Source organism: Pinus tabuliformis, chromosome Q, assembly GCF_031772625.1.
Source record: "Pinus tabuliformis cultivar Carrire ecotype Pingquan chromosome Q, CPIR1, whole genome shotgun sequence".
NCBI lineage: Eukaryota > Viridiplantae > Streptophyta > Pinopsida > Pinales > Pinaceae > Pinus > Pinus tabuliformis.
In genome coordinates, this window is record NC_142296.1 from 579,181,666 (window position 1) to 579,204,887 (window position 23,222).

A 23,222-nucleotide genomic window follows, 5' to 3' on the forward strand; every position below is an offset into this window, starting at 1 on the left:
TCAATTTAAAATAAATCTTCAGGGTGGTAGGATGCACAATTCTTATACATTGTAAGATCTCAAACATTAAAAATTATAACAGATCTAACACACTTTAGTGTTCTGATTAAAATAAACTTTCAGCAAGAACAAGAACATAAAGGGATCTAAAAACACAACCACTTTATTTAATTAATATTTGCAAATAATACATGCCAATGACATGCAAGGTTTCTCATCAAGGTACTTGACCAACTGAACTTTGAAGCTCACTTGTGGACCTTGGATGGATCCACTAGACAAATTACACCCAAAGAGTTTTTGTCCTTGGGATCAAATTAGAAGTGTCTGGCCAAATTCTCAATAAAGACAAAATAGATAGATAATTGAAGATGATCCAAAAACCTAGCTTCTATCCATTTTAAGGGCCTTGATGAACTCTCTAAAAATATTATTTTATTATTTTCCCTAGAAAAAATAAGGCAAATACCATGAAGAAATCCCATAAAAAAATACCATCATTTTGATTATATCAAAAAAATAAAAAGAATATTACAAATTATAAATTATACCAAGAAAATGAAAATTGAATACGAAACAACTAAGGTTAAGCATGACCGTATATCACTTGGAGAATAAGCTCCATCATATTTGAATGCAACTAAGATTTGAAAAATTAAGATCAAATATCAAATGAATTGGATGATAGATCAATATAATCTTTTTAGATATAAGCACGTATAAAACCATTATCTTAAAATATTTCATAATAATAAAAACTTTCCTTAAAAAAATAACATCTTCATAAAATATTTTATAATATTTAGAATCTTCGATAGACACGAAAATGCCCTCATTTTACGATGAACCATAAATTTTCATCGAAATTCATGGTTCATAAACACAATCAGAGAATCAGGGCGATGATGGGAACAGATGTTTTACAGCTACAGCGTTTATTCTCATAACGCTTCTCTTGCTAGGCTTCGAGGGATTCGCGTGACTGTATTATCAATGTCCCTGTTTTTCCATTCCCTGTGGGATAGTCGCCTTCGCAATTGTCGACTTTTCATTCGCCATAAAATGTTAAAACATGGGGCCTCCATGTGGAAGCTTTGTTGGCGTTGGAATTTTTTTTTGGGTTGAATTTGGCAGGATTATATTTTCATTGTGTTTAATATATCATTTGGGGAATTGAACTGGTGACTTCATATGAAGGGATATGCTTTAACAGAGCATTCTATAACTATCTATGGAAGACTCAGTAGACAAAATAATTAAAAATATTTATGAAGTTTGGAAATTTTAGAAATTAATACAATTAATTATCTGATATTTTCTTTTTCTTTTTAAGTTTTAAAGATAATTTTTTTGTAAAATCATATAATTGTTATTTAAATTATATTTTTAAATATATGAATAAATTCAGTGATCTTGTAAAATTTATGAGTATCTGAATTATATAGATAATCCAAATTCAAAAAACTAAAACAATTTTGTAAAGAATTGAATCCATTGATATATTAAAAAATACAATTTAAATGAATAAAAATGACAATATCATTAAATTTGTATCATTGCTTTTAGCATGAAATAAAAAATACAAAACAATTAAAATGTACTGATCTTTTTGTGATTGTGATGTGGTTTGCTGTTATTTGTGGGCAACATGATCTAACTCTGGCATTTTGGCCCTTTTTTTAGCCATGTTGGTTTTGCCCGGAAACCTCCTTTAGATTTGTTGGAATTGTAAATTGTATTGATGTAGTTTATACAATTTGACAGGTTTTTTAAAATAATACATTTACTTATGCATTCAAAATACATTTTAATCAATAAAAAAAATAATTACACTCTAAATTTTGTTAAAAAAAAAAAAAATCAAAAAATTAAATTAACTCGTTCTAGCTTTGAAGAAATTTTCTATCAGAATTGAAATAATAAATTAATTCATAAGTTTATTTTTCCTATTGAAATATTTTTAAAATTGATTCTCTGCTTATTATATTTGCAGCACTTATGCTACAATACTTATCTATAATTTAACATTAGGAATTCAATTTTTATTATTATTGAAATTTATTTATTTGTAAGGTGATTGGTTGAGGTCTTATTATGGATTGTTTAGTAACTTCCATTTCTTTTAGTTACTAATTTTTTGTTTTTATGTTTATTTTTTTCATTCAACTTTTTTCTTTTCATTATTTTTATTTTCATGAATTATAAATTTTCACAATATTTTCAATTTAAGGTGATTTATTATCATATTAAAAACACATTTTAATAAATTTAATTACATACAATTATATATATTAATAAAAATAAAACATATGTATTTTAATATAAACAATATTAGTTAATAATATTTCATAATTTTTGGTAATTATGTTCAACAATATAATATTTTATTAGTTGTTTTATTTTTGTGATAAAATCTTTATCTTTATTATTTTTTGTTCTATGAAACTATATTCAAGCTAAACTACACTATTATATAGCTTTTTTTTTCCAAAATATTTATATGAAAATATTCTAAAAAATACTAAAAAAATTATTTTAATATTATTTAAAGTATATTTTTAAATATTAATTTATATTTAATAATATTTAAATATTGATTTTCTTTTCACTATAATAATTATTATATTTATTTAAAATATGTGTTAGGGAACTCAAGAGGTATAGATCACTTAGTTTTGTATGCAGTTTAGTTCTCACCAAATTTTCATAACGAGAGACTACGGTAGGAAAACCATTTAAAAAAAGCTAAAATATGAAAGATCTCTCACTCTCTAATTAAAAAAATTACGCTTTTGTTTTTTATATTTAAAAAATTATTTTGTAATTATTATGTAAAAAGTTCAATATCTCATATTTAAGTTACTAATTAGTTTTTTACTTGAATTTTACAAGTATGTTTATTGTTGTCATTCCGCAATTGTTCACAAAATGCATTGATAAAGAAATATGCTACATAGTGACTGTAAATGGCCATAGAAATGAGAGAGTCCTCTGTGGTGGATAATTTTTATTGAGGATTTTGAATCAAAAGTTTTGGTCTCTTTTCTCTTTTGCCTAAGATGTGGAAGAGGTTTGTGGATGACTTGTGCCATTTGGTCCCATGGCAAGCAAAAGTTGAAATTTTTTTTCTTTCATCTTAATAATCAATCTAATTCCATCAAGTTTACCATGGAATTTGTAAGTAATAATAGTTTGCCCTTCCTTGATATCATCCTCTCAAGAAATGAAGATGGATCTTTTTCTCATCGAGTCTTTCGGAATAAAATTCACACAGAATAATTCTCATCATTTCTCAACTCAAAAGCTTGTTGTTTTCAATACTTTAGCGACTAGAGGCTTAAAGGTTTCTAATGATAACCATATCAATGAGCAGAAATCACACCTCTTCAACGTTTTCTTTAATAATGGGTATAGTAGACACGAGTGTACTAAGGCTTCCATCAACGCTAAAAAAGTTTCTAAGGCTAAGAAAGAAGCCAAGGATCATTTTTTTGGGGTTCATCTACTTTTTATCCAAGGAACTATGGACAAGATTGAAAGGATCCTAAAGAAGCATAAGACTCCTTCAAACTTTAGGCCTCTAAATACCATCCAAAGCTCCCAAAAATTTGTTAAAGACCCTGTGGACACCAAAAATGTGAAAGGGATTTATGTTATCGCTTGCTCTTGTGGGACTCCCTACATTGGTGAGACTGGTCACTCGATTAATCAAAGGATTCGTGAGTATGCAATTGACATCAAGCATGACAGGACCTATTTCTCTGCTTTGGTAGAACCTACAGAAGAATCTAGGCATCACATTTGCATTGAGGAAGCTCATGTCATTGCCAAGGTTAGTCATTTCCATCATCGTAAATTCAAGGAGGCCTTGGAAATCGAAAAAAAAACCAAATAATTTAGATAAAGACGATGGTTGGAATATTAGCAGAAGCAAGGCATTTCCAGTCTTTCTAGTTTGTTTCTATTTGCAGAATTTTTTTTTAGGGTTTGACGTTTGTATTTATGAATTTTTTGTTTCTATATATGTATTTTCGTTTAATGTTAATATTATTTTGATCCATTTTCTCACTCTTAAAAAAAGTTGCCCTCCCTTTTGATTGCTTTGTTTTAATTTTAGTATCATTTAATTATTATTTTTGTTATAAGATCTTGATTGATTAATTAGGTCTTGACTCCTCTTTATATATATATATATATATATATATAGACTATGTTCCTTATCTTTGGTTGACTTGGATTGTTTGTTTCTTATTAATGTTGACGTTTTTGAATCTTTCTTAATATATATTTTAATAATTACTATAAACTGTAATATTGATATTCTTAAACTAGCCATTATAGGAATATTATTTGATTTTAATAATCATTATTAAAATATTATTTTTCGTAAACGAGTAGTTAAATAAATAAAATAATAACTTTACCCTCCCTTTTGATTGTTTTGTTTTAACTTTAGTCTACTTTAATTATTATTTTTGTTATAGGATCTTGACTCATTAATTATGTCTTGACTCCTATTTATTTATTTATTTCGTTTTTATTTTTTATTTTTATTTTTGACTCTGTCACTATATTGGGTTGACTTGGATTGTTTTTTTCTTATTAATGCTTTCGACCTTTTTTAATTATTATTATTATTATTATTGTTAAACGAGCCATTATTTTTTCCACTGGAAAAATCCGTAATATTTCATTATAAATATGAAAGATTACATATGTAGATGCTTTGAAGCATATGCCAACTGTTCTGTACATTTTCACAAAAAATTTGCATGTCTGTGCTGTATATCTGTCTATTACATTTTCAAAAATTGTGCAAAATTGGTGCCATTTTTGGCAATCCTCAGTCTATTTCAAATTATATCATGTTGTGCAGTCAAATCCTCATAAAACTATTTTGTTATGTCGCCTGTTGACCCGCAGTAGGATATGTCGGGTCTATATATGGCCGATGGTAGTATTTCTGCTCCTGCTGATCCAAAAAATCAGTGATTTCCCATAACCCATTCTCCATCACCGCGGCCTCCTTGGAAAGCTTGTCAGCAGTCTGGTTATGTTCTTTGTATATATGAGAGATGTGAAAAAAGTTAAAAGCATCCTTTAGTATAAATACTTCATCAAGCAATACATTTAGAGTGTGTGAGTGACATGTGGTATCTCTATTGACCCAGTTAATAACAATCTGTGAATCACCAAATATGTTGATGCTGGTGCATTGGTGACTGAGTGCAAAATGTAAAAGATGTCGGAGAGAAATGAGCTCAGAATAATTGTTTGTGCCAGCCCCCAATCCTACTTTGATATGAAAGAAGTGCCTCGAGGATATGTGTAAAATGATACCCCCTCCGCAGCCATTTTCGTTTGCAGCCCCGTCGAAATAAGCCCATGGCGAGCCCATGTCGATATTGGGAGGAGGGGTCGGCTGTCGCTGTTTTGTGGGAGGAGGATTTGGTAATTCGTTGTATGCTGAGATGATGCCAGCTTCAACGAGAGGCCACCTAGCCTCCCATCCATCAAATATCATTTTATTTCTGGACTTCCAAATAGACCAGTTGACAATGATAGGGAGGTTTACAATTTTCGAGCCACTGTGTTTGTTCCCCCAATCTATCCAAGCGCTGATAAGGTCTGTACCAGACCAGTCTCCCGAGTACTGTATGTGAAATTTGATATTATGCCATATTTGTATAACAATGGGGCATCTTAAGAATAAGTGTTCAGTGGTCTCTGTGTCTGCTTTGCATAGCACACAACGCGAGGGTCTCGATACTGCCCTACGCTTGAGGTATTCATCAGTGGGAATGCGATTGCGGAGGACACACCAAGAAAATAATTTGGATCTGGGCGATGCAGTTAACTTCCATATCTGGTGCCACCATCTGTCTAGCACTTCCGGCTTTCTGTGGTTAATGATGAGTTTATATCCTTCACGAGGAGAGTAAATCCCACTATCAGCAATCTGCCAGATGAGTTCATCCGGCCCTTCCACAATTCTGATATGGGATTCAGAGAGGGCATCGCAAAATTCTTTCCAGGGTTCGTGCCATCTGATCGGGATATCTAATTGAGTGCCAGATTTCCAAGCCTGGTGTAGTATGTCAGAGCCCTCAGGATCAGCAATCTGTGCAAGCACCCTGATGCCACGGGAGTTTAGGAGGGCAATCAGATCTGGTGGGAGCCTGTGTCTGCCTCCGCATCCACTCCATGGGTCCATACCTATGCAAGCTCTGTTTCCACTTCTGATGCGCCACACGATATTGCTTCTGAGAAGGGGGAGGGAGTGTAGGAGGGCTTTCCATATGGAAGAGATGCCCGTTCTGTTCCAGTTTGGAAGTCTAGCCCAATCGATGATGTCGAGAGGGCAGATGTACTTATGGTATGCTATGTCAGTCCATAGACTGTGGGAAGTCAGCAGCGCCCAACCCATCTTTGCAGCAAGAGCTTTTGCAAAGGATGCCAGGTCCTTTAATCCCCATCCCCCCATTTCTTGGGGAGAGCAATCTTGCTCCAGGAGATCCAAGCAAAGGTGCGCTTCTCTTCCTTTCCAGCCCACAAGTATCTGTTGCAAAGTCTCTGAATCTTTGAGAGGATGTTCCGGGGGATCCATGCTAATGCCATCCAAAATACAGGGGTCGCTTCCAGCACTGATTTGATCAGAGTTAACCTTCCCGCTCTGGAGAGGTATCTGAAGTACCAACATGATATTTTCTTTTCAATCTTGGTGACAAGCCACACCCAGTCAGCAATTTTTTGATTTGTAGGCTTTAGCCAATATCCAAGGTATTTAAGACCTCGATCCAGAGGCTGAGTGATAAATGGAAAAGCCTGCATAGCCGAATATGATTCAGCTACAGAAGTACCTACCAAGGTGATGGAGGACTTCTCCTGATTTACCATCATTCCCGTGGCGTGAGAAAATAGTTTAAGGATTCTGTTGAAGGATGAGGTGTCCCGGATACTTCCATCAAGGAGAATAAGGACATCGTCCACGAACAGAAGGTGTGTTAGAAAACATGCTTCTGAGATCTTTAAGCCTCGGATAGTTCCCTCCCGTTTTGCAGAAATGATGAGTCGACTGAGCGCTTCTGTTACCAATAGGAATAAGAGGGGGGAAAGGGGGCATCCCTGACGGAGTCCCCTCTCTGAGTGGAAGAAATGGGATGCAGCGCCGTTAATCAGAATACTATAAGATGGTGAAGTAATGCATGCCATAATCCAAGTGATAAGCTGATGCGGGAAGCCCAGATGGATGAGAATCATCTTGATATAAAGCCAGCTGACTCTATCAAAAGCCTTAGAGAGATCAATTTTGAGAAGAATGCTCTTGAGGTGCTTAGTCCAAATAGAGTGAATGGCTTCCTGTGCAGAGCCAATGGCTTCATGAATCTGCCTGTTTTCCAAGAAAGCGAACTGCTGTGGAGCGATGTGTTTGGATAAAATGGGTCTGATCCTATTTGCAATGATTAAACGAGCCATTATATTAGCTGTTATAAGAATATTATTTGATCTTAATAATCATTATTAAAATATTAATTTTCATAAATTAGTTGTTATATGACCTTTTGGTCTCTACATAGCCCTCTATTTAAGCCTTTGGTCCTGATGATGAACTAGGCTAGCTAGTTTGAAACAGGTTGGCAAAATTTTCTCCTATGTGATTTCTACAAAAGTAATATGGAGCAGAAAAGCGTGAACTCAGAAAATTTTGCCTTACTGATTTTCTTGACATTTTTCGCTTTTAAAAAACTGAGTAATGTGTTGTTCTTAAGTGGATAAAATTGATAATAATACCCAACTTAAATTTAAAAAAAAATGATAATAATACCCAACTTAAATTTGAGTAACTCTGATGATAAATGATAGTTAAGTCCGTAGATATACTCCCTATTAGCTCCTTTGTTTCCAAAATTATACAGTTTCTTTACATTCATTATCAACCGTCATTTTTGTTTGGATTTCACAAAAGGCATTTGTAGCTTCCCTTTCTTTATCTATCATATACGGCCAATTTTATCATATAAAACCAAATTTGTGGCTTGTGTGTTTTACCTAGGAAGGGTTGTAGGAATATGATATATCATGTAAAAATAAATCATGATTTATTTTTATTGGAATTTCAAATTTCTTAATATTCTAGAAATCTAACAGATGTGAGCTCAGCCAAATAAGTGCCATATTTATTATCAAATGCATCAAATCAACTAATTGAAAATTTAGTTAATTCCAGCAGCTCATTAGAACTTCCAGTTTTCCCAGCCCTCCACCAAGTCCCACTGTGTAACTAATTTCGCATCTTTCAAAATTTGTTTTGTGAGACAAAATGCAGCCAGAGTCTCGAATTGCGTGACTGTTTTATTCTGGTTACTATGTACTTTGAATCAGGATATTTCTCGTAGAAAAATTGAAATAAAATTATATATATAGATATTATAATTTATTGATTTTAGTCATCGCATGGTATGTATGCCCCTCTAAGCTTCAATGTATGTGATGGTTGTGCATGCGCTATAACCAGAGCATCATTTGGAACTAATTCCCGACGAATCAGATTGACATGATTGTCATACAATTCACTATGTCTGCAGTGATAAATGGATTGCATTGATTGATTGATTTGTCTACAGTGAGGAAAAGCTTTTTGCACTTTGCCGAAGGTGTGAGTCAAATTTTGGGACATGATACTTCACTGATTACTTGATTTGTTGAGACATAAATCCTCGACATGCTACTAATCGTTCTCATGTTACAGTAATGATCTGATTTCACAAGACTTGATTGAAAAACAAAGGGTTTTACTTGCTATTATTGATTTGATGATTTGAGTTGCTTGACAATTCATGGATGAATATATGGTTTGGCTATTGACAATACTATTCAACGAATTTGATATATATCTTGATGCTTGTACTGCATGCTGATATAAATGCTAGTATGCTTGGCACAGTGGTTTGATGATTGTTATTTTTATATTGTTAGAGGTTTCTCTTTATGTTGATGGGCATGGCGATGATACTTTGTGAAACTAAATCTGGTCGATGATTAATGAATGCTTTGCATAACACATATTTTTGGGTTCTATTGGACAAAGATCCTTCATATTTCCTACTATTTGTCTTCTTGGCTTATGAGCATTATGATGACAATTTGGGAGACTTGATGTTGCATCTTGTTTGGTTTGTATGGTAAAAATGGCAAGGGTTTCACATGATACTGGATTGAGTTACATATATAATATTGGCTTGGCTTGCCATTTGATAGGACAATGGTTATGGTATCTCGGTTACCATTGGCTTGGCTTGGAATTTGATAGGACAATGTATATGGTATCATTGGTTATGATTTCGAGACTGGCATATTGGTATTGGCTTAATCATTCAATTGTATTTGGTGATTTAGCATGCAGTGGATTGGTACATAGTGCTTTGGTGATTTGATTTGAGTGTTTAATATTGGCATCTAGTGTTTTGTGATAAGTGTAGGTATTGGTCTTCAGTGATTTGGTTTGACATATTGATTTGAGCTTATTGCATAGTATGTGTCCATTTTGAAATTTGATGAAAGGTGGCGTACAAGGGTTGTTATTTGTTTGAGGAAGTTGGATCTAGTGTGAAAGATTGTGAAACATGGTCCAAAGAGGCATGGGAGGTTGGAGCCTTTAGTGATGGAGTCATCGCTTCCTTAAAGAGGTCGCTACTAAACTTGATCAACGAGTCATAACTCTCCTCTTGTGGGTCCTGGAGAATGACTAGAGGTTGTAGCACCCTGTAGGTAGGATACTGCATGCTGGCAAGAGTTTGTGCTAATATAAGAATATGAAGTAATTAATAATTTTCTTCATAATAAAAGAATAAGATATAATGAAGACACCAATGGTATTTTTCTCTCACATTGGGTTTCCATCTAAAACCCCAGTGTCCTTATGTGATTTTCCACCTAAAATCCTAGTGTCCTTAAGTGATTGATGTGTTGATGTGCTTTTTGGTTTACATGTTTTCTTCTTTTCTTGCTCATGGTTTATTGAACATATTCATATCTCTAACACAATAACTTGTTAATGAAGTAATAGATCAAGATAACCATGAAATGAAAGCATGAGTTAAGTAAAGTGTAATTGGGTAAGAAATATTGATTCTTTGTAGCCCTTTCTAATAGAAATTCCTTTTCCTTGAGAATTACACCAAATCATTTCAAATAATTTCAAAAGACGTGGTTTTCTTAGAATAATGTTGATGAAAAAACCAACATTGATGGATATCGATAATTAATGGCTATACCCATTACTAATTAATAGTTAAATTATGATCACTAATAGATGATGCTAGAGGTGGGAGCCTTGCCACCCGCCATGCATTGGATGGTTGTCAACATGTCAAATTAGTTACAAATAGAGATAATGAAGGAGGTGGACATGCAAAATAGGGTTTTTTTAATGATAATTCTAGGTCATGTTAATGGCATACTTATGATGACACTATTGGAGACTATGAAAGGTTGGATCAAGGAAGTACTTCAGATTGAGGCTAAGGTTAACAAACATAGAACTTTGGAAAGAATGGAGAAGTGGCAAATGGAATTGTAGCCTTTGCTTCACAAGTTTAAATTTCATGATTAGTATTTTATTTCCTACGACTCTTCTCTCCTCTTTCTTATTTTTCTCCATGTTGATTCTTGACTTCCTGTTCGACTTGGGATACATAGCTGGGAGATCCAGGCATAGAATAAACAACAATGTCAAGGGAATCATTATTTTCCTTTCTTTCATATTCTTGGTCCTCCTTGTTGAAGGCTACTTGACCATGTTCTAAGTCTCCCTTCATATTTGGAATATATTGCTATTTTCTATCTCCATATTATGTCATTACCCCATATCTTATTTCTTATCTATGTTTGGATATTGAAGATTAAAAGAAGTAATAAGGTCAAGTAATAGGATAAATAAATTTAGCTTTCTAATAGCAGCTTTAGAACCAGCACTAACAATGTCCCACACTACAAATCTCCCTATTACATGTCCAAGGTTGAGGGGGAATTTTAGACAATAGCTAGGGATTTCCACTCAAGCGTACTTGCTTAAATTAAGGAGAAAATAGAGGAAATGGAAATATCAATCAAGGAGAAGAGAAAAATAATTCTTAATGAATATATTTAAGAGATGAATTCCAAACCTAGGTTTCTCGAGAAATACAAATACCGAAATTTTTTGGCTAACTAAATTGTATTGGATGAATAAGGTTTTCATTTCTTAGATTACATAAGAAGGGGGTCTATATTCCGCCAACCATACTTAAAAATAATTAAATAAATAAATAACATTTAATGTTGTTTGCAATGTCAATATTGAGGTTTTATCTCTCTAAAGCATAGATAATAACACTCTTTGAATGTTAATGTATGTATTAGGAACTTAGAAGGAAAAAAATCAACAACTTAGATCATTATTCAAAGTTATTTTCCTATCAATTTTCAAATACAGGTAGTTGGTTTGTATTTACATATGTCATAATATATGGATAAGTAAAGTGCACTACATAACTTATAAAAGAATTGATTATGCAACAAAATATGTGTTCTGTAGTTTATAAAAATATTCATAATATATGCTAAATAAATGAAGATATAATAGTTAATGTTCTACCAATAAAATAATTATTAAATAATAACAAAATTGTGTTTATGTTTTAATTTATGAAATATAATTATATAGGGATTCTCATCCTATAAGGCTAATAAGATTTATTAGACAAATTAAATGACCTAGAGTAAATATTTTTAAAATATCAATCTCACAAAGTGACTTTTGTAATCTATGAGGTATTGAAGAATTAATGAGATGTAAAACTACGTATAAATTGTATCTTATATTGTTAAGGATATAACATGTCAAGAGGAAGTCGTTTGATCCTCAACCTCTTTTATATAAAAAAATTATGAATATAATTATTGGTGGTGTTTTTGGGTTACTTAAGTAATCAATGCCACTATGGAGGTCATAAATGTTTCCTCCTATTTAGTTTTACTTACAATTTAATTTTCACCTCTCTTGGTCATGTGTAACTCAAATGGTTTCCATGTTTTCCATTGTTGCAACTTGCATGACAACTTTATGCGCATGAAGCCAATGAGACCATGTGGAAGCATATAGAGATTTTTGTTGTTGATAAAAAGAAAAAGCACTTAAATCTAAGTGAAAAATCACGGTTGATTTTGTGTGAATATGGGGATAGTAGTCACTTGTAAACCTTGTGTATTTCTTATGAATTAGCTTTAGTTGAGACAAGACTGCCATTCGAGGAACCCAAAGAAAAAAAATATTTATGTTCCCTTGACTATGTTAGGGCATTAAAGCGGATGGATTTCTTTCAAGGAGGAATGCAAAGAGGGGAATTATAGCTTTGTGTTGTATATGTCCATGGTGGAAAAAATGGTTGCTACGTGAAGGCTTGAGTGTTTGGGCATGTTACTTGGAGGATTTTTAACAGATATGGTGGTAACATTTAAATTTATTAGAATCCTTGAGTCTATGGGTTTTCATGAATATTATTACAGCGCAAGGACTTTTCCTCACCCTCATAGTTTCGTAAGCCTAGCTTGAAGGTAGTTTTCCTAGTTATTTTATGGTGGAAAGGAAGCACATTGGTTTATTACTACTTTGGTAGTCCATCATGATAAAGATACATATTCATTTATTTTTCTATGTGAGATGTTATTTATTCTATGAATATTTTTTTTTTATAGATGTGAAAATTCTATAATTAAAGGCTAATTTGATGGAAGACCTATTCATTTGTTATGTAAATAATGTTTTATGAATAATATATTAGTACAATTGGTTATAAAGGTTAATTTCAGTTAAGAATACATGGCTAGGTTGTTGGATGCCATTAAAAGTTAGTTATTTTTTGTGTAATTAGTTAAGTTTCTATTATGCATATATATTCTTTTATATATTAATGAATGGTTAGTTATGTATAAGATCTAATTTATGCATATGTGGTTGGCTATGTGATGTGGTTTCTAGTCATAATCATGTTCATGTTATTTTGATTAGTTTTCTTTTTTAGAGTTCCAATTATGCAATTTTAATTCCAAACTTGTTTTAGATTGGAATTTTTTTACACTGTTATTAAAGACCAATTAATTCTAGTGAGTAATTTCATTGAAGAGAAAGGAATACATTTAGGGTGGTTATGCCCCAACGAATAAGGGATGAGAGCCTCGGTACACCTTAGAGTGGTATGTGAACATTTGAACAATAGATTGGTATTGGATAAGTACATGAATTGCTGAATGTACAATATATTATGGAAACGATTTGAAAAAGTTCCTTGGTGAGCATTGTCTTGATTTTGTCAAGTCAGATGTTCATAATGATGAGATAATCATTAATATTCATCTGAGATTCTAGCACAAATCCATTGAACTTTCTTATGGAGTGAATTATCTATGTTATGAGAAATTGTTGAGCGAATCTCATAGTGTATGGAAGATATGTTTTTTTCCCTATATCTTATAGATTAGATTTAAGTATTAAAATCCATTATATGTGTAATGATATTTACTTTGAAAATTCCCAAGAATGAAAATATCATCGAATGAGAATGAAGTTGTAAATACTAAAATATATTTAGGTTCCACTTCATGAAATAATATAAACTTGTAGGATTTACATGAGGTCCATGGATCAAGCCTCATAAGTGCACATTCTTGCAGCTTTGAAATGGCGAATACAATGTCCAAATAAATATATTTTTTGTTATTTTTCTTGTAGAAATTTGTGAAACCAAAGGATCAATTACATGAAAGGATAATTAAGACAAATAAAGGTATTGGATGGATTTGGTTAAGTACTCAATTATGTTAATTAACATAAATATGACACGAAGAATATGATGAAAGTGATCATTAGAGGATCCTATATTAGTTATTGGAAAGGCTTGGAGCCAATGAAAAATATCCAGTGAGATATGATACTGAGAGATTATGATTGTAGATAATTGTAAACCACTTGGTAAGAAATCATTAGAAGACTATAACTCAATTTTTTCTATAAGAGCATGAGAAAAATGATTTTCTGCAAATAAGGGAAATGATGCTAACGTTGAATGCTATAGGGATAAGAAAAAACTGAATAGGTATAAGTTTTCTTCAAAATATTCCATTTATAATTGAAATGGTCCCCATGTTAGGCATTGGGAAGTCGTGGAAGTGTAAATACAATTTATGGCGATATCTCGACAACGACTTGGAAAAGCGTCTATGTAAAAAGACTTGGAAGGAAGACATATAAATATCAATTAGAATTGATCGCTAAGGAGTGGCGATCGAAAGTATGTGGAATATGTAAGAGACATAGGTTACTGATGTAAAAAATCAAAGTCATAGGAAAGGATCATGTGTGAAAATACTAATTCCTACCTACATTCCATAAACAATTAACTGTTAAAGATAAATGGAGACTAGTAATAGAACAAAATAGGTTCTCATATTGGTCTGAAAATAAAAAACTCATTCAACATTATTCATTCGTTCAATCAAAAAAAAAATATTAGATATCTAGAGAAATCAAAAGTTATAAAGTTCATAGAAGAGTAGTCTACCAAATGAGAAATATAACCTTATAACAATGGAAACAAAGGAAATATAGTAATTCACAATAGATATCACATATACAAAATCACTTTCCTTCCAAAATGGTCCCAAGGATTTATTGACATTATATTCTTTAGAAGTAGTTCTAAAAGTTACAAGAAGTAAGAGAACATTTAAATGGGTGCTCTTAGACATATATAGTTGACTTTACACCTATATCTTCGGGCCTCTTGGCTTCCCATTGACAATTACAACTTTTGGGTGTCCCTAATTTTTCCTTTTCTGACTTTCCATTTTACATCACAATTTTAATGAAAATTTATATATACTCCAAAACTTTTGCCTTGAATTACCCCATCTATACATCATGGTAATCACATATTCCTATTACTCGCATGAACAACATAATTTCTAACATGATTTCATAAACTATTAAGACCTAGGCTTATTTTTTTCCTTCAAATGTAAGAAGAATGAGATTATCAAATTTTGGTGTTCATTGGGGTTACAACTAAGTGCTCTTTCATTTCTATGTTGGTAACTATCTGAGGCATCCCTACTGAGAGTTCTATTGCATGTATATATTTTTCAAACTCTATTTCAATGTCACCTACCAATTTTGGTTGATCGAAATGTCTAATCTTTGGAAATATGCATATGTTTGTTAACCTTATGTTAATTGCATGAACCCTTGTGTAGTTGTTGATTGAAGTTAGTAGATATTTTTATAATTTCTTGTTGATATTTTGGCTATTTCTCATCATTGTACAATTTAGCTAATTTCCTCTAATTCATCAACTATCATCTCTACCCCTTATAGTTCTAAATTTTGGGTTTTCTCCTTGTCTAAGAGTCTTATCGTTAAAGTAACCATGCTTTAAAATTCTTATAATTTAATGTAAAAATGTTTTTTTGTGACATGGAATTCTTCTGCAACCTCACTAATGCATATTCTAAAGTAAAAAATATTTGTTTTATTAGATTTATAAACTATTAGTTCTTTATCTAGGCTCCTTACTCTACTTCTATAATCCTCAATTTCCTTGACCATATCTTTGATATTGTTAGGTCCCTATACTACTAGTGTAACCCCTTATTGTTATTAGTACAACCCCCTTATTATATTTTTGTGCCCATGTAGTCCCCATATTGTTATTATTCTGCCCCATAGAAGCCCACTATTGTTATTATTGTGCCCTTACATTATTATTGTTATGTCGGCTTTGATTATATTATGACCCCTTAGACTCCTATATATAGAAAGGAGGTCTTGTCATTTGTATCATCCAAGAATTGTTCATTTGTGTAATGTAAAGGAGGTTGAACCCTCGAAGAGGTTGAATTCTAAGGTTCTTATCTCTCTTTTCTATCCTTTTGTGGGCTGGTTTCATAACATTTGGTATCAGAGCTTTGGATTCTAGGGTTTCGCTGCTCCAAACAGGCCATCCTGGAATTTTCGCTATAACTTCTTTTATGCGACGTTTTAGAAGCTAAAAACAAAACCCATTTGAGAAGAAATATCGCTAAACCTCGTGTCTAAATTTTAGAGCTTTTCATGCTATATTGCCGAGATATGATCTGAGGAATTTGGCCTTTTTGCAGACTCCCAAATTACATTCCGAACAGGTGACTTGGGGAAATTGTCATAACTTCCTCTCTAAGGATCAGATTGGCATTTCGTAAGAAGTTATAGAAAGAGGATGGACTGTAGTCTGTTGTATTTATTTTTTAGATCCAAAGGTCAAAATAGTGACACATGGCATGTCATACAAGTTCGCTATTATGAAAAGGTGTATAATTAGGTCACCTTGGGAGATTGTGCATAACTCTTTCTTGGAGAATCCAATTTCGATCAGATTGGTGGCACTGGAAAGAGGACATAGAGGAATACTGTAGGTCACAATTTTAGAATTGGAAGGTCCGAAATTACAGAGCTACAATCATTTCAAGATCGAGCCCCTAAAATCAGGAAAAGGTGAGACGAGGAAGTTTGATGGCAAGGATCCAGTAAATTGGATACTACAGATGGAGAAATATTTTGATCTACATGGTGTACCACTGTTACAAAAGGTATGTATTGCATCTTCATATTTAGAACCGGATCAATTTTTATGATATAAAGGGCTTTGTTCTTGTAAACAACTTGTTATGTGGTCAATTTTCATGGAGGAAATGATAGCACATTATGAGGATACAAAGAGCAGCACCTCCTTTAGAGCAACACCACAACAATTGGAAGAAAAAATAGAGAAAGGGCTTTGTTACAAAGTGGAAAGCAAAATTATGGAAACAAGTAAGTCTACCCCTCATAACTATAAAGATGGAAGTGTTGTTTCCCCTAGCCTTCCACAACCTACACGGATTACACCACAATAATTGGAAGAAAAAAGAGAAAAAGGGCTTTGTTACAATTGTGATAACAAATACATTAAAGGTCATAAGTGTGCTGACAAGAAATTATTTTACCTTGATTGTGGAGAGGATGAAGAAAAGGATCAAGAAACGTCAAAAGAGGAGTAAATACTCCAGGAACCAACCCCAGAGAAAGAAGAAATGAATTCGACCATATCTTGTAAAGCATTGGAAAGAATTACTACTCCTCAAATTCTTAATATAGAAGGACATATCAAGAAGAAAAAGGTTCAAGAAATGAAAGATCACATCGAGAAAGAAGAAATGAATCCAACCATATCTTGTAATGCATTGGCTGGAATTACCACTCCTCAAACTATCAAGATAGAAGGACATATCAAGAAGAAAAATGCTCAAGAAGTGAAAGATCACATCGAGCATCAAGAAATGAATCCGACCATATCTTGTAAAGCATTGGAAGAAATTACCACTATTCAAACTCTAAATATAGAAGGACATATCAAGAAGAAAAGGTTCAAGTGGTGAAAGATCACATCAAGCATCAACAACAAGTTCTCCAACTTTTAAAGGATAATGCCACTTTGGTGCAGAATCAAATGAAAAAACAAGTAGATCAACATCGCAGTGAAAAATGTTTTGATGTAGGTGATTGGGTATTTTTACGGCTACATCTCAAGCAAGCTATTTATGAGAAGGAAATGTTGGCAATACTACATGCACTTAAGTAATGCTTGTTGGGCTCCAAAAATGTCATACAAATGTCACTCATTACCATACATTTTTCACCTATGCTTCCATTATATCACTCACTATTCACCACATTGTCACTCCATTTTCCCTACTATTCACCATTAATGGGTCTCATTTATTTATTTTAATTAGCTTAATTTATTAATTAATTCATCTAGCAATTAATTGTTATTAATATTAATTACGGTTAATTAATTATTAAATGATCATTAATTTAAATATTATTAATATTTATTAACATTATTAATTTATTATTATTAAACCTATTATTATCTAGTAACATTATTAAATATTGATTTTTCAACATTTTTAATATGTTTTAGTTTAATATAATTTATTAATTAATTTATATAGAAATTAATTAATATAAAAATTTTATTATTATTTATTTCTAAATAAATTTTAAATAATTTTTTTTAAATATTAGTTCAATACACTAATTTAATCCTTAGGTTTTGAATTAATGTACAAACTCTTCAATAAATATTAATATATAAAAAACTCAACAGCAAAAATAAAAATATAAGTAATTTATTAAAATTAAATTAATAAAATTAATTAATAAATAAATATTCCAGCCGACATTGTGTTGTTCCTTAAAAATTTATCCTCATTATTATTTATTTCTCTCTAAGCGCTCTTCTTTTATCATCATTCTTAAGTCCTGATGATGGATCCCATTTGGGATTTGAAACGTTGGCATAAAAATGTTCATACTGTGGATTCTCCGGTCACTAATTCAAAAGATACAAACCACAGATCTCTTAAATCCAGGGTCTCATTTATATTTTCCAAATATTGTTTATTTTTAAGCATTTTTGAGAGAAATTCTTGATTAAATATTAGAAAATAATATATTTTACTTTATATTTGGAAAGTGGGTTGTTTTTGTGACATGTGTAGGTTCCAAGGAAGCTTCCAAGACACTTTTATGTGGCCTTGAAGGATCAAATTCGAATTTGAGAAGATAAACCTCATGGAGAAGATCATGATCTCATGGAGAAGATCAAGGACAAAAGGGGGTTATGTGTCTAGATGGTTGAGAAATGTATGGAACTAAAGAGAGTTTAGTGGATCATCATTATGAGTTTGTTATCTCATCCCATTGTATAAATAGGAGTACCTCCTCCATTCTAAAGGGAGGACTCTTGGAGCATGTATCCAACTTATGATGGAATAGAATAAAGCTTCATTTTACATAAATTTCTATTATATAGTTTTAGATATAAGTTGTCTTAGTGTAGTAAATGGAATAATTTGTCACTTTGTTCCTAAGAGAATTGAGCTCACTCTAAAAGGATGAAATAAACATTTTATTTCATAATAAATCTTATTCCATTTAATTGCTTAGATGTTTTAGGATTTGTTTGTGATTGATGAATGAGTTTTAAATCTTATCAGCATATGAGGGGATAACCAAGGGTCTAAGTTAGGCTCTCTCTCCATTTGATTTGCATGATAATTGAAATTCATTCTTTTGCTTTTATGTTTCAAGTATCATATGAGGGGATAACCAAGGGTCTAAGTTAGGCTCTCTCTCCATTTGATTTGCATGATAATTGAAATTCATTCTTTTGCTTTTATGTTTCAAGTATTTCATTTCTTATGCTTATGAATGAATCTTAGTTTAGTTTGGATTAGTATATGAGGGGACAATCAAGGGACTAAGTTAGTCTTTCTCTCTATTTGAATCTGAACAATAATTAAAGTTCATTCTCTTGTCTTTATTTCAAGTTTCTGGTTTTATGTAATCAATGATTTCTCTATGATACTGTAGGGAAGGACAACCAGGACCTCCTTAATTAGGAGCCTCTTCCCTTGCATATTATATTGAATCGTAAATAATTTAGTTAGACATAGAGTTAGTTGCCTACTCCTGCATATATTTTGCTGGCACCATCACAAGCTTACGAGTTTCCCTGGTTGATAATTTAATGAAAGCAATTTAAGCAATTAAATTGCCCAACATTTTGGCGCTGTTGCCGGGGATGGTGCTAAGGGATGAGGCATTAGGAATTTAATTCAGTACTAGTATTTTTCTTTATAAAAACTAACTTGTGAGACCTGGTGACAACAAGATCTTCATAAAGGAGTTCAAGTTTGAGTTTTCTGATGTTTTAGTATTTAGCTAGTTTTAAATTCAGTTTTTTAAAAACCCCCCCTTCATAAATAAAAACAAATCAAACGATTAGTATGCTCTCTTCCTATGCTTCGTGCGATCAGGAAGATCAGAAAATCTATTGATTTATTTCAAATAAAAATACTCTTGCTAGAGAACTAATCTGAAATATGACAATAAAAATTTTCTTAATGAACCAAAAAAAAAAAAAATCATCTTAAAAAGTTTAAATAAAACGTAGTTTTAATTTTGGTTTAAATAAAAAATTTCCCACATAATAATACTATATATCATATATATATTATTATTAAAAAAAAAACAAATGCGGAGTTCGATCAAATGGACCGAGAATGGGACTGGGACAATTTTCTCTTGTTGCAGGCGTTCATGGCTACTGCGGCGCATCATTTCTTACCATTTCTCCGTGACATGCCTGCGTGGAACGCAGGAGGGCTGATTTTCCTTGCGATTTTGCACATGGGGCCAGCCGAGGCCTTGTATTATTGGGTACATCGTGCGTTTCACAAGGATATCCTCTTCCAGCGGTATCATTCCCTACATCACGCTGCGATGGTTTTGCAGCCTCAAACAGCTGGGACGACTACCTTTCTAGAGCATTTTGGGCTGACGATCATCATGGCAGTTCCCATGGTGGGAGCCTCATGGATGGGAGGTGCATCAATGGGCATGATCTACCTTTACTATTTGTTATTTGATTTTCTCAGATATATGGGCCACAGCAATGTGGAAATCGTGCTAGATAAGATCTTCCGTTGGCTACCCCGGCTCAAATATCTTATATATACTCCTTTGTATCATACTCTGCATCACACTGAAATGGACACCAATTTTTGCCTTTTTATGCCCCTTTACGATTATCTAGGGCATACACTCAACTCAAAATCATGGGATGTACATCGCTCTATGAGTGCAGGACAAGTGAAGGAAGTGCCAGACTACGTTTTCCTAGCTCATATTGTAGACGTGCTTTCATCACTTCATGTACGTTTTTTGCTTCGGGGATTCTTCTCGACACCTTTCGCAACATGGTGGTTTCTCCTCCCTCTGTGGCCCGTGGTCATACCTTTTGCTTTGTCAATGTGGGTATGGGCTAAACCATTCATCAACACAGGTCATAGATTGAAAGGCCGACTCCATCAGACTTGGATCAAGTCCTGGAATGATGAGATAGATGGTGTTACAGGCAAGGAATCCAATCCCTTGTCCACCACGGATGAGGATTCCCCAATAATCAACTTTAGTGATGGTTCAGAGTATGTTGACCCTGATCCAGGCCACAACTTTCAGGCCATAAGGGAGCAGATTTTTGGGTCAGAGGATACCTCAGCAAGGCCAGCCCCCATGAATGGATTTGCCCAACAAGCGGAAAACATGAGTGAGGGCATGTCAACGCATGTGATGAGGGGGTTTAGGCCAGAGGATCTGTCTGTCTATTCCACCCTTGCCACTGAATTTGCGTTATTTGATAGGTGGTTTGCTTCTGTGCCCACTTCAACACAGCCCAATAGATTTTATGTCCATTCTGCAACTTCTCATGGTGCGTGCAGCAATGTCAAGAAGGCTTTGATGAAAGGATTCCCACAGGATACCATTTTTGATTCTCTTGAAGAAGCAGGACTATCGTTTGGTATTTATTATCAGAACATCCCTGCAACTCTATTTTTCAAGTCCCTTAGAAGGCTGAAACATGTGTTAAAGTTTCATGATTATATGGCCTCATTCAAATTGCATGCCAAGCTAGGCATTCTGCCCAACTATGTTGTGATTGAGCAAAGATACTTTGATGTCCACCTTTTACCTGCCAATGACGATCACCCTTCTCATGATGTGGCCGAGGGACAGAAATTTGTGAAAGAAGTGTATGAAACACTAAGAGCCAGTCCTCAATGGAATGAAATGATGTTTCTCATCACTTATGATGAGCATGGAGGATTCTTTGATCATGTACCGACTCCAGTTACCCATGTGCCCAATCTGGATGGTATAATTGGTCCTGAGCCTTACTACTTTACCTTCGATCGGCTCGGAGTTCGCGTGCCAACCATTTTTACATCTCCTTGGATTGAAAAAGGAACAGTCATCCATGAACCAAATCAGATCCCACTTTTTATTGTGCGTTTGGTATTTTTAGCTTAATTTTGTTATTGTATTGATTTGTTTTGATTTCGTTATACATAATTTCTTCATGTTTGTTGTAATTTATTAATGTTTGTTATTATAATTAATATATTGATATATTAATTGTATTAATATATTAATATATTATTATAATTGTATTTTGTTGTTATTTATATTTTTAAATTCATTGTATATAAATTAATATTTGTTAATTGTAATTTGTTATATATATATATTTTTTTATAAGTTGTTGTATATATTTGTTAATTATTTTATCTAATTATTAATTAATGTTTGATATAAAAATTGTATTAATATATTAATTATATTAATATATTAATATGTTTTATAATTGCATTAATTAATATAGTTATAATTTCTTGTTATTTGATTATTGTTATGTTGGTTATTCATTTTTTTTTTTTATTATGTTGTTATAATATATGATTGTCTTAATACATTGTTAAAAAAAAATTGTTAAGTGTTTTGTGATTGTTTTTGGGTGGCATGAAAATTGAGAGAATCATGAGAATTACAAGAACTAGATGAAAGCAAAAATAAAAAAAAAATAAAACAAACAAACACACTTTTCACAAAATTCACGTAGGTTTGAAAATAAATAATGGAACATTTGGAAGAATAATTTAAAAGAACATTTGGTGGATTATTTAAATGCTGATTAACTTGCTTAGAGTTGGCAATTTGATATTGTTGTATGCTTTTCTAACGTACTAATCTGTAGGACACAACAAATCTATAATGCCAAACTTTTCGCTATGCACAAAAGTTAGCTGATAAAAACAGGGAGTATTACTTTTCATGGTTATTTTTAAAAATGGATTGCTTTTAATATCATGATTAATTCAATTTCAACACTTTGATTGTCCTTAATTTTTTTTATTTGGTATGAAAATTTTTCATAAGAATCATGAAGAAACTGGCCATTTCTTCTAGAGCACACTTATGTTTTCTTTGTACCAAGTTCTTTACAGGTTACAGGATAATCAAGTGATCATAAGGAGATTACATTATGACGACAATTGGTCTTCCAAAGACTAACGTCATGAAAAATTCTAAAGACAAATCCAACTCTACAACCACTCCTTTGCAACTCCCTTTTTGCAAAAGATTTTGAATTCCACCAATTGTCAAACTATAAAGCATGACCTTTCCATATCCATTTTTCACAGCAAGAGTTCTTATTCATACACCATGCATTTCCTTAAATCCATTCCTTACAAGCTTATTGTCA

The 23,222-nt window shown here is 32.5% G+C and overlaps 1 protein-coding gene and 1 pseudogene across 1 annotated transcript; one reads left to right on the forward strand and one right to left on the reverse strand.

Annotated features, from left to right (window-relative positions):
• Positions 1-4,900: 4,900 nt before the first annotated feature.
• On the reverse strand, positions 4,901-6,700 carry LOC149220772 (uncharacterized). Its single transcript, XM_089387201.1, has one exon. The coding sequence runs from the start codon at positions 6,698-6,700 to the stop codon at positions 4,901-4,903; it is 1,800 nt and encodes a 599-aa protein (XP_089243327.1).
• Positions 6,701-20,170: 13,470 nt separating this feature from the next.
• On the forward strand, positions 20,171-21,988 carry LOC149220773 (non-specific phospholipase C1 pseudogene; annotated as a pseudogene).
• The last annotated feature ends 1,234 nt before the right edge of the window (positions 21,989-23,222 follow it).